Source organism: Orycteropus afer, unplaced genomic scaffold (assembly GCF_000298275.1).
Source record: "Orycteropus afer afer isolate SDZICR_OR568_19922 unplaced genomic scaffold, OryAfe1.0 scaffold00032, whole genome shotgun sequence".
Taxonomy (NCBI): domain Eukaryota; kingdom Metazoa; phylum Chordata; class Mammalia; order Tubulidentata; family Orycteropodidae; genus Orycteropus; species Orycteropus afer.
The window spans coordinates 5,006,315-5,019,707 of NW_006921619.1; the positions used below are offsets into that span (position 1 = coordinate 5,006,315).

The window sequence follows — 13,393 nt, forward strand, 5'->3', positions numbered from 1 at the left end:
CCTGAGTTGTCTCTCCTCACCCGTAACCCTGGGGCTGACTGCTCTTCTGTCTGGATTCAAGGCTTTTATCCCCTTTCTCCTGCTCTTCCGGCCTGCTACTCTGGCTTCCCTGCGTTGTCTCTCCTCACCTGTAACCCTGGGGCTGTTGAAAATCTTATGGAGTGCACAATTCTACTCTGACACTCACGGGCTCACCAACAGTTAAAATGTACTCCATGGCAATTTTTCTCCTAGTCCAGAGAAGCTGCATTGGGGGAAGGGAGGGGAGGGAGGGGACTTCCAAGAGGGAAAAGGGAGGGGAAGGAAGAGCTTTAGGCCATTTTATAGACTGAACCCTTTGTGGGGGAAGGGCAGGCTTAAAGAGATGGGCATAAGCAGTCTTGATGCTCTGTGGAAATGGAAAACTGTTAGAGAAAGAAGGGAAGGGCTTCTAATGCAAACTTTGGCAATTCCAAATTTTTCCCAGGATCTCATTTATCCAAGATTTTTAATTTGCTAGCTAGTATTGTCAGCATTACTTCAATTTTCTTACTGTTGAAATTGGCTTTTGTAGACTAGACTAGCGCTCTAAACACAATTTGGGCTGTCTTATATTTTGTGTATGGGGAAAATGTGTTCTTAAAAGACTGACCGCAAACATTGTTTTCACATGATTTGAAAGTTTGTGATTCTGCTTAAAATATTAGAAAGTAAAGAACATGGCACACAGAATCCTCTCCTATTCTCAAATGAAAAAATGTTTAAAGCAAATAATTGTGCCAACGACATTGAAAAGAAGTTGCCCATATAGCCTAAATTTTCTCAGCTGGTTTGATTTCATGTGATTTTAGCCTTAATGCATAAATTGCAATGTAATTGCATTTTTATATATCTGTAAATCTTAATTCCTAAATAAAATCACAAATGAGAAACTGCTTATTAGACTAATCTTTGGCTCAGCAAATTTGGTCCCTCAGGTAGTTCACAAATAATTTTCACATAGCTACAAGGCCAAAGGCTTGACTCTCCTAGTCTACTCTTTGGGTCATACAAGTTATCATCCCAATACACATGTCAGAGTCTGCCAATGGCCTTCCTGCTCAATGATCCTCAACCAGTCATGGATATGGGGGTGGCTGGAGCTTCTAGGGCTGCATTGCCCCAATGACAGAAAGGGGAGGGGTTGCAGTAACAGATCTGTTGTTGACCTCATGCACAAGGGAACAAAACTGCCTAGTCCTGCACCATACTCATGATTGTTGCAGATCACACCATTGTGGTTCACAGGGTTCTCAGTGGCTCATTTTCAGAAGTAGATCACCTGACCTTTCTTCCTAGTCCATCTTAATCTGCAATCTCTGCTGAAAACCTGTTCAGCATCATAGCAACATGCAGGCCTCCATCGACAGAAAGGTGGTGGCTGTGCGTGAGGTGCCTTCAATGAGAATCAACCCTGGTGGAAGTTGAGAATTCTACCACTGAACCACCGCTGCCCCTGTGTTACAGAGCTATCTCGCTGTCAGGTGCTATTGAGTTGGCTCTGACTCATAGTTACCCTGTGTACAACAGAACAAAACACTGCCCTGTCATGTGCCATCCTCACAATCCTTGCTATACTTGAGCCGATTGTTGTAGTCACTGTGTCAGTCCATCTAATTGAGGGCCTTCCCCTTTTTCACTGACTCTCCTTTTTACCAACAGTGATATTGTTCTCCAGGGAATGGGCCCTTCTGACAACATGACCAAAGTAGGTGAGACGGAGTCTGGCTATTCTAGTTTCCAAGGAGCATTCCAGCTGCACTTCTTCCAAGAAATATGTGTTTGTTCTTCTGGCAGGCAGGCCATGGTATTTTCAGTATTCTTCACCAACACCACTACTCAAAAGCATCAACTCTTCTTTGGTCTTCCCTATTCATTGTCCAGCTTTCACAAGCATATGAGGTGACTGAAAATACCATAGCTTGGTTAGGTGCACCTTAGTCTTCAAAGAGACATCTTTGCTCTTCAGCACTTCAAAGAGGTCTTTTGCAGCAGATATGCCCAGTGCAATATGTCATCTGATTTCTTGACTGCTGCTTCCATGGATGTTGATTGTGGATCCAAGTAATATGAAATCTTTAACAACTTCAATCTTTTCTCCATTTATCATGATGTTGCTTATTGGTTCAGTTATGAGGATTTTTGTTTTCTTTATGTTGAGGTGTAATCTATATTGCAGACTGTATGTAGTCTTCGATCTCCATCAGTAAGTGTTTCAAGCCATCTTCACTTTCAGCAAGTAAGGTTGTGTCATCTGCATATCACAGATTATTGATGAGTTTCCTCTAATCCTGATGCCACATTCTTGGATTATTTTCTCACTAGACAGATTGAATTAGTATGGTGAAAGGATACAACCCTGATGCATACTCTTCCTGATTTTAAACCATGCAGTATCCCTGTGTTCTGTTTGAATGATAGCCTCCTGGTCTATGTATAGGTTCCTTATGAAGACAATTAAGTGTTCTGGAATTCCTGTTCTCCTCAATGTCATCCATAATTTGTTATGATCCACATAGTCGGATGCCTTTGCATAGTCAATAAAACACAAGTAAACATCTTTCTGGTATTTTTTGCTTTCAGCCAAGATCCATCTGACATCAGCAATGATATCCCTCATTCCATGTCCTCTTCTGTATCCAGCTTGCATTTTTGGATGTTCCCATCAATATATTGCTGGAATCGTTTTTGAATTATCTTCAGGTCTATGGGACTCCACAAATGCTGGACTCAGCCGTCCTAAGGTCTGATTTCCTATAGTTCCTCCTGAGTGCTCTTTCTGGATCAATAAATTCATCCCATGAAGAATCCAAGATTGGGACTTCAAAGTTATCTTAAATGTCTTCCCTTCTCTCCCTATCAAACCTATCCCCTATTTTCCCTGCCTGGATCTACTACTTCACTTACCAACTTTCTCAGAGTCTAGTGTGCTCCAGGCTCTGGAGAGAACATTCCAGTCAATGGGCATGAGCTCTGCTCATGTCCCTTTTTCCCACTGCCATCAACAGCCTCTCACCACTGAAGTTTCACATAGGCTGTGACAATTCCTGGCAGCTGGCTGGCCTGCCTGCCTTCATCTAATCTCTGACCTTTCAAGTCTACTCTTTACTGTTACATTAGAGTTATCTTCCTGAAACACAGGTCAGAGTCCGTCCACACCCTTCTGACTCAACAGTCCCCAACCAAAGTCTTCAGGAACCTGTTTTCCTGAAACTCTCAGCTTTCTCAAACCATCCTCAGAGAAGCTTATGCCCTTTCAGACTTTTGGAACTTTATGTCTTCTCCATCCTGGAATGCCCTTCCTTTCCTATCCACCTTTCAAAGTTATATTTATTCTTTAACGTTCACTTCAAAGGTCACCCCCTTTGAAAAACCATCCCAGTTTCCTGGCTGTGAGCCACTACCTCCTTTGCCCTCTACATGTTACATCTCTTTTACTGTAGGTATGACATTCTGCCTCATATTACACACAAATTATTGGGTAGATATTGTTTCCCCCATGAAACAGGCTTGAGAACAGACCTTGTGTTACAGTCCTTTTTATATGAGCCATAGCAATAGTGATAATCTATATTAAAGTGAGCTGAATAAGCTACCTAAATTGGCCCCATCAGATATTTCAGTCATATCATTTTATTTTTGCTAGTCAAAGAGCTCTGGTGGCATAGTGCCTAAGGCACTTGACTGCTAACCAGAAGGCTGGCAGTTCAAACCCACCAGCCACTCCTTGGAAGGAAGGTTGGGCAATCCTACTTCCATAGTGATACTGCCTCAGAAACCCAAGGAGGGGTCGTTATGAGTCGGGGCCAACTCGACGGCATATAACAACAACTGTCAAAGAGCAAAACCAGTAGTGGTCTTTGTGTTATTATCTCTTTTTTCTCATTCTGCTCCCTCAGCAAGAACACCTTCTCATAGCTTAACATTACACCCCATCACTCTCTTGAATACTGGACTCTATTAGCCTGAGACATCCAGATATGAACCTTGTGAGTTTTCCTTTGTCCCAAGTCCTCATGGCCTATGAATATAGCCTCTAGGACAATGTTTCTTAAAAGTGTGGTCCTTGTAACCCCTGCATTCTCATTGCCAAGGGTACAAGTTAAAAAATTGAGATTTTTGCACCCTATCCCAGACCCACTGAAACAGAATTCCTGGGGGTGGTGCCTAAGAATCTGTGCTTCCTAGGGCTGCCATGCCTAGGGAACATTGCAAACCTTTGTTCTAGAAACTCTTAAGTAAGCTGGGTTGGAGGCTGCTGTAAGGATATGGCAAACCAAAAAAAACAAACTCACTGCCATCAAGTCGGATCTGACTCATAGCAACCCCATCTTGGGTTTCCAAGGTGGTATCACTATGGAAGTAAATTGCCCAACTTCCTTCTAAGGAGTGGCTGGATTTGAACCGCCAGCCTTCTGGTTAGCAGTCAAATGCCTTAGGCACTATGCCACCAGAGCTCCTAAGAATTTGGTAGAGTCCTTAAATCTCCTCTGACACTAACTAGACTTCAGGCATTACACAACATTATAGCGGGCAATCTCTGGAATGTGCTTCTAGTTCATACAGCACTCTTGTGGAGAATCAGAGGGCTAAATGAAAGCATGTGGAAGTCAAAGGAATGAGAGAGCAAAGAAAGAAACCTGGCCCTGATCTGTTATCATTTGGCAAAAAGGTACATATATCAGATAAGGAAGAGGAACAAGTTAATGCATCCAGCTGCTAAATGAAAGGTTGGAGGTCAAGTGCACCCAGAGGTGCTTCAGAAGAAAGAACTGGTGATATATTTCCAAAAGACTCAGTCATTGAAAACCCTGTGGAGCACAGTTCTACTCTGACACATATGGGGTTGTGATGAGTTGGAATCAACCCGTCGGCCCCTGGGAAGCAAGCATGAAACCTTCCTTCAGCTCCTCTCCATCTTTTACACAAGGTATTCTGCCTGCCAACATAGTATTAAATGAAGAACTAAAATTCACAAAGAACCTGCTTTGTGTCAGGTCTGGCTATGCATTTCCATGTGTTTCTCATTCAATCAATAACCCTGTGAAGTTGCTATTATTGATCCCTGTTTTGCAGAAGAGGAAATTTAGGGTATGAGAGATTAAGTAAACTGCTGGTTAGGTAGATTAAATAAGTAATTAGATAACTTAGGTAGAGAATTAAACTAGATGACGTAAACAGCTAGTTTCAAATGCCAGCTCCACTATTTACTAGTGGACCTTTGGGGAAACGCCCTTAACTTATCAGAGTTTCAACAGTGCCACATATAAAACAGGGAAACATGATCTTCCTCACGCGCCCTAGAGGACTCGAAGAAACCAAGTACATAAGGCGCCAGCACAAGGTCTGGCCCCCAGTCAGCATGAACAGCCTTTTCCTCACCTCTTTCCCTGCCGGCCCTTGCTGTTTTCATTAGGGAGCCTACTTGCTCAGAATCCTGAAAAGGCCCTTGCTACTTTAAATGACTTTCGTAGGTGCTCAGAATGCTGGTCATTTGGCTGTCACAGCCAGTAGGTCTTTCTTTATCCTGTGCACTTACATTCAAAGAAGAGGATTTCTTACCAGCCTTTGGCTTCTTTCCAGCTTCTGAGGAGGTTGTATGTGAGCAGCCCGGGAAAGCAACTCTTGTGAGTCATGCTTCCCCCTGGTGATGTGAACAATAGGAAATAGACAAATCGCTGCTGCCAACAACCACAGCTGATCTCCACTGCGGCTTTCCCTGATTATGTCACTGAGTCCAGCACATGGCAGCATGATCCACTGCCTTGGCAAGTTGAACTTGTCAAGTTCTCAAAAACTGGAATGGCAAGTATCACCCTGCCAGGGAAGAGGAAAAGCCTTTTTTGGGCATGAATTCTCTGATGATACTTAAATCATGATTTTACTTATAGGTGGTGACTGTTAGTAACTCTAATAGCAGTTACAAAAAGTTTTGGTTCCCAGATAATATGTTCCCTCCCCACCCCCATGTGTGCATTTACTCTTGAGGGCAAGGGGTGGCACTTATTACAATATAATGATTTGCTCTCCTAGACTAGTTGCAGTTTCATTTCATCTTTGAGTTCTAGGCTTATGACCAAAAGAAAATCAGGATTGCCACCCTGACTCAGATAATGTCTGTCCATCCTGGTCATTCACTTCTGACCCACCCACTGCTGTCTGGTTGATTATGACTCTTAGGGACCCTGCAGGACACAGCAGAACTGCCTCATAGGGTTTCCAAGGCCATAAATCTTTGTGGAAGCAGACTGTCTCATCTTTCTCCTGCAGCTGGTGGGTTCAAACCACTGACCTTTCAGTTCAGAGCTGAGCATTTAACCACCGTGCCACCAGAGCTCCTTTCATCTTTGACAGTGGTCCTAAAACAAATGTGGCTGTGACTGTTCTTGATGTTAGCCAACTTCCCTGTCTCTTTTTAATGGTCCATGGGCAGTGCAGACATGAATCAAATCCTTTTATCCTAAACTACATTTTTCTTACTGGTTTTCCTACATATTTTAGAATAATGGCTTCCCCAGGTGTACTACGGACTATAAGAAAACTGAATTGCATTTATTAGTCCTAACTGGATCTCTAAGGAGCTCTGGTGGCATAGTGGATAACACATTTCGCTGCTAATCCGAAGGTTAGTGATACAAACCCACCAGGTGCTCTGCAGAAGGAAGATGGGGCGATCTACTTCCGTAATGATTTATAGCCTCAGAAACCTAGTGGGGGTTGCTATGAATTGGAATCGACTCGTTGGCAGTGAGTTTGGTTTTAATTGCATTTCTAAGTCTGGGATTTGGGGATTTGGTGCATAAATCCACTTTCTTACATTGTTCATGACTTTATGGATCTTGCACACATTTCTGCTCATAGCCTTGGTCTTTATAAGCAGAAGTCTGATTTCCTTTGGCAGCATCTCTTCCTACCCTGCTTCCTCCACCACCTTGACTATTAATATGTATGGAGTTGTGGGAGAAGCTCTTTATTAAGTGCACAAACAAAGCAATCAAAGGGAAAAAATATGAAAACACAGAAGAATGATTTAACATGCACTTGTGCCCTACTAAAGAGCTCTGATGACATAGTGGGTAAGGCATTTGGCTGCTAACCAGGTTAGTGGTTCAAACCCACTCAGCTGCTCTGTGGAAAGAACATGGGGCAATCTACTTCTGTAAAGATTTACAGCCTTGGAAAACGAATGGGGGTCACTATGAGTTGGAATTGACTCAATGGCAGTGAGTTTGGTTTGGAGTTTATGTGCCTTGGTGGTGCAGTGGTTAAAGTGTTCAGCTGCTAACACTGAACTGAAAGGTCAGCAGTTCGAACCCACCAGCAACTCCGTTGGAGAAAGATGTGGTAATTTGTTTCTGCAAAGATTTACATCCTTGAAAACTCTATAGGGCAGTTCTATTCTGTCCGATAGGGTCACTATGAGTTGGAATTGGATCAATGGTAGTGGTTTTTTTTTGTTTTTTTTGTGTGTGCTTACTTTAACAGGACTGTTGGTTGTCTACCAAACACAGAGAGGAGCATCTTACAGGATAGACTTTGAGTTTGAATCAAATAAACACATGGCAGAAGAAGGAAGAACCCAAATGTCTGGTGGCCAGAGCTTCTTGTCTTCTGTTCAACACTTTCTAACCTATCTTCATTGTCTATTTTTACCAATATGCAAAATAGAAGTAAATAATAATAAATAGCTAATAGAAACCTTGGAGTCTTGGTTGTACAGTGGTTAAAACGCTCAGATGCTAACTAAAAGGTTGGTGGTTTGGATCCATCAGCTGCTGCATGGGAGAAAGATGTAGCAGTCTGCTTCCATAAAGATTTACAGCCTTGGAAAAATACTTCGGTTTCAAATACTTTAAGGTCTTCATTGAGGAAAGGTGCTTCATATCTACTGACTATATCTCCTGTTTTTTGTTTTGCACAGCAAACAAAATGGTAGCACTGATATTTATTGTTCATAATTATTGAAAATTATTCACTCTAATTTGGATTATTTTATACAAGAACCCTCACATACTTAAAATTCCTATGGCATCTGTATAAAGAGTGCAGGTCATAAATATGTTGTTTAAGGATGGGAAAATTAAGTCACAGAAATAGAAAGTGAGTTCAAATCCCATCACAAGTAAGTAACAAAGGCAGTATCTAGTCTCACAGTCATCGCTTCACAGAAAACATATTCTTACAAGCTCAGGGTACAGAAAACCCTTGGCTGATGTTCAATGTTACCATGATTAAACACTTTTTATACCATTTAATGATTCCACAGACTTCATAGATGTCAAGTCAGGCAAAGTTTAATTATGTTGACCCATTTCAGAAAATTGCTCTTTACTTTGGAAAATGGCTGATCAAGGGTGTATTAATTTGCAAACTGTTTCCTAACTCTAAAAATCATGTAGTGCAATGCCTACAACCATGAAGAATTCAGAAATAGCAATGGTTACATCCTATTCTGCCCAGAATACAGAAGGATGGCTAAATTTGACAGCTTTCTCTCTCTAAAAAAAAAAGTCAGTTGGAAATCTAGTTCCCACATCGCATCTGCATCCAGTAAGAAGAAACTAAAGCTTGCTTTTTTGCCTAACTCCTTAAGGGTCAATAAAATCCTCGTGGGTTCCTTTACTTGGACACATTAGGGATGATGATGGATCTGACCTCTTGCCTCCTGCATTTGAGCCCATCATCTCTGGCCTCTTTTTTTTTTTAGAACTATTCAGTCAGGCAGAGATTTAATTTTCAATGAGGCAAAGGAAAGGCAACAACTCTGGAATTGCCATGGAGCAACATATATTCATAACTCATTTCCCTTGGGCTTTTAAGTGTAATGCTACTTTACAATTATACAGTGACTGACAATTTTCAAAGGACTCTCTCACACACTGTCTCATTTGATGCTCTAAATAGTTCCAAGTGGTAGCTGGTAGCTGTTGTTATTCTTATTTTTCATAGATGAGAAACTGAGGTTTAGAGAAGTTAGGTTTCTTAAACCTAGGCCTTCTTGATTCAAAAGTTCATGCTCTCTCTCCTTTCTATTTTGTAATATATACAGCTTCACAGAGGTTGCAAAGAAATACACAAGGAAGTCCCCTGCACTCTTTCCTTAGCTCACCCCAGTAGTAACATCTTACACAACTATAGTACAATATAAAAACCAAGAAGTTGACACTGGCATAGTCCACAGTCTATTCAGATTTCCCAGTTATAAATGCACTTGTGTGGGTTTGTGTGTGTATGGGGGGTATGGCTGTAGCAATTTTGTCATTCTCTTTTTATACATGAACCATATACTACACAGCAATGTTATATAAATATGAGGTCAGATTATAGAAAAGAATAAAGTGACTTCTCTCACACAAAACAGTATTTAACAACAATGAAGTATATGACCAAACAGTTTTTTTTTTTTTTTTAAATTGAGTTGCAAATAAGAATAAAGAAAAGGAAGAAAAAACAAAATCCAACAAACCTCTCAGCACTTAGGAGCACTAGTCTGTGCTATGTACTTTTGTGGGCACAACTTCTAGAGGTGATGATAGGGGAATATAATTTACTGATTTATTGATAATTATGGCAGTGATCTTCTCTCATGTCAAAAATTTCTATCAGTAAAAGAAAGCTGATCTTACCTTAACTTCAGATTTAGTCTTGTCACCTTCCTTTTCTAGGAAGTTCAAATCTGTCTCCGTATGAGATTCCTGGGATATTTTCTGAGGAGCTAGAGGGATGAAGAGAACCTGTCATTAATTTGTTTCTCTAACTTATAAATAACTCAGAGCACCTAGCCTGACTTGGACATGTAGCCAGACCATGTGGGTGCAGTTGATTAACAAGGTGTAATTGAAATGTGGTGATTTCTTAGATGTTGGGTGAAGAGGAGGCAAAGGAGAGATGCAGGAGAGAAATAGAGTCCTCGACCCCAGAGACGTGACATTTGAGCTGAAGAGACCAAAGTCACAGCCATTAATCCACAGCATATGTCAAGTCTCTGGGGACAATGACAGAGTTTTCATCATACCTCTTTCAAGGCCCAGCTAAAAGGCTAGTTCTTCATGAAATCTTCCTTGACTATTCTAAATTTCCTGGATCATTTTATGCACTGCTGCTGTAGCATTTATCATCTATACTACATAGTATTGTATTTGATTTTGGTCTTGTATTATAAGACTAGATTCAATTACAGGTACCATATTTTATTGAATGTTTTTTTTTTCCCATTATAAAGGTAATTAATTCATATTCTTTATAGAAAATTTGGAAAATACTAAAATCTTACCAGTTAAACACAACCACTTGGTATACTTCCTTACAATTTTTTTAAAAATCCTTCTCTAGATGCACAAGCGGTATAGACAACAAAGGTAAATACTATTACATACAAAATACTGCACTATCAGTAATAACAAACACTAATCTATGAGTGGATACAGAGGTAGATAGATAAGAAGATCAGGTGTGGGTCAGTGAACAGGAATATACTCAAAAACATATACAGGTTTGGCAGACAATATTCCCATATACATATTTGTATGTGCTATAAAAATGCCCATATAGCTAACAGAGGACAAAGTTAGGATAATGTTTTAGCCACAACCAAGCACCTTGAGGGACTGTCACTGGGCCTGTGGCCTCAGGACCATGATTGCAGGGGACATCAAGCTCAATTGCCACAATGTAGTACACAAAAACATTGTTCTACATCCTGCTTTAGTGAGTAGTGACTGGGGTCTTAAAAGCTTATATGTTTAATGATTTAACTTTTAACTTTTGAGATGCAACCATTGGTGTCTCCTCATCCAGAGCAAAGAAGAGTGAAGGCAATCAAAGATGTATGGAAACGATTAGTCCAAGGTACCAGTGGACCACGGGAATCTCAGCCTACATGACCGTGAGATGAGAAGAACTAGATAGTGCCCAGCTACCATTGCCAACCACTCAGAAAGGAATCAAAATTGGAGATCCTGGATAAAGTGGAAGAAAAAAAAGTGGAACAAAATTCAAAAGCATAAAAAAGACCAGGATTACTGTTCTGATAGATACTGGTGAAACCCCTAAGGTTAAGGCTCCTAGTTACCCTTCAGCCCTAGAATTGGACTTATTCCTGTGGCTTAGCTCTCAGCCAAACTACACCAGGGAGATGCACTCCTTAGAACAGTCAACTATGGGAGATCAGAAGGGCAGCATTTGCCCAGGGAGAAAGCTAGGGAGGCAGGTATGCATAGGTAAGAAGGACACAGGGAAGATGTAACCACAAGGAGAAGGTGAGTGGAGAGCTGCTACATTATGGGGAATGTAATCAGTGTCATGAAGCAAAATGTACATGAACTAATGAATGAAAAATGATTCTGCTTTTAAAATGGCACCCAAATCACAATAAAAAGTTAAATAAAATAAAATCCTCTCTCTGTATACATGTGTGCACACTTGCACATGCACATGTGTGTGCGCGCACACACACACACACAATCATACTATATTATTGGGAATGAGATATTCATGAGAGCCCTACCCAGAAGAACAATGATCTGATGACCTGATGGTTGGATTTCAGGATTGACGGAACCACATTTATAAGTGGGATGACTGTGTGACAGAATCAAATAGCTAAGTCAGGATGGAATCTTGTTCCTGCTCTCTTCTGTCAGTCACTCTATCTCCCTTCTCTCCTCTCTCTTTTCCTCTTTCCCAGAGATGCTCTCAGATACCTGGGAGATTTCACTTCATTTCTTCAGACTCCATGGCCATCTGTTAGTAAGACTGGGACTTAAGCCTTTACAAGCCAGCTTTATCAAAGGGTTGTGTTGAGGGTGATGGCTAGAAGGCTAAAAAGGAAGTGATCCTTTGAGTTCCTATTCATCCTTTGTGTTTGTTTTCACTCCCCTAGGAAACTCACAGGATGCATGTGATTAACCTGAGGCAGTAAGTGACCATTTCTAAGTCCTATGGACAAGATGCTATCCATCAAAAGCCACCAAAATATCACTTTGATTCTTATATGTGCTAGATATGATGGAGCTTGACCATATGGTCTCCAGAGGCCTCTCCCACCCCTAGATTCTGTGGCCAATTGGACACAGTTTTCTGTGGGTTTTTCATAGATATTTATGTCAAAATCTGTAGCAAAGTATACTGTTTATTGTCCCAGGTTAGGTGACCACTGAAGCTACTTTATGACAAATGGCATTACTTTGGGCTGTTCACTCTGCAGTATCTCTGTAAAGTGAATAATTCCAGAAATAATAACTGGATGCTAGAAATGGATACATTGTAGTTGGTGATCCCTGACTGAGAATCAATCACCTGCTGTTAACATTATAAGTATAATGAAAAAATGAAAGGCATGGACTCAGAAGGCATTCTTCCAGGGTTCAAATCTGGCTCTTCCAAGTACAGGATCCACATTACCAAAGTAAATTCTGTGCCTTAGTCTCCTTATCTATGAAAACAAACAAACAAATAGGGAGTTCCAGCAAGATGGCGGAGTAGGCAGAAGGACTGCACAGACCCTCTTCAACAACCAATTAACACAGACACAGAAGATAATCTTGGACCCCTGAACCTTGAAGGGAAGGATACAGAAGTGGACTAAAGCCCAACTAGCAGAAGAATTTGCGTGAAAATACCAAAAAAAGGAGACATACAGAGCTGTGGTCTGACAGCGAACTGAGCAACCCTGACGGTACAGGGTCTTAGGTCTTAGGACCTAAGAATTAACCTAAAAATCACCCTGCTAGCCAGGGACCGCACAGACTGTGCACGGTGGCTGGGGAACAAACAGAGAAGGTGAAGAGAAAGGTGGGCTGAGTTGTGGACTTTTGCCACTCCGAAGGACGCCGCCATTTTGTAGGTTTAAAAAGTGGCTCAACTATTTTGGATATTTAAAGAGACACTGCTCTCGCAGATTCCTGTGGTGGTAGGACTTAAGAATTAACCTAAAAATCACCCTGCTAGCCAGTGACTGCAAGGAGGACTGTGCACGGTGGCTGGGGAACAAACGGAGAAGGTGAAGAGAAAGGTGGCCTGAGGCTGTGGGCTTTTGCCAGTCCAGAGGTTGCTGCCATATTGAAGGTTTAAAAAGCAGATTGACTATTTTGGATATTTAAAGAGAGAGCGCTCTTGCAGATTTCTGGGACTTAAGAACACCTTCTGCTTTCCAGCAACCCCAAGGACACTCGGGGCCTGCAAGACTGAAAAGCAATGGGCCAACGAAAAAACCATCAAGAAAAGCCTGAACCACCCTTGGCTGCTCTTCATAAACAGTTAACAGAGATCTAAATACAACAACGTCATGATGCCTCGGAAACAACAGACCATCACAGACCACACAAAGAAGCAGGATAAAGTGGTAGACACAAGGGGGCAGGATACAGACCCAGAA

At 41.4% G+C, this 13,393-nt stretch overlaps 1 protein-coding gene across 1 annotated transcript in view; it reads right to left on the reverse strand.

Moving 5' to 3' along the window:
* MCF2L2 (MCF.2 cell line derived transforming sequence-like 2) overlaps positions 1-13,393 on the reverse strand; it is a 334,093-nt gene that overhangs the window by 151,089 nt on the left and 169,611 nt on the right. The window contains exon 14 of the mRNA XM_007936022.1: positions 9,645-9,733. Within this exon, the coding sequence (XP_007934213.1) occupies positions 9,645-9,733 (89 nt within the window). The remainder of the gene's footprint in view (positions 1-9,644; positions 9,734-13,393) is intronic.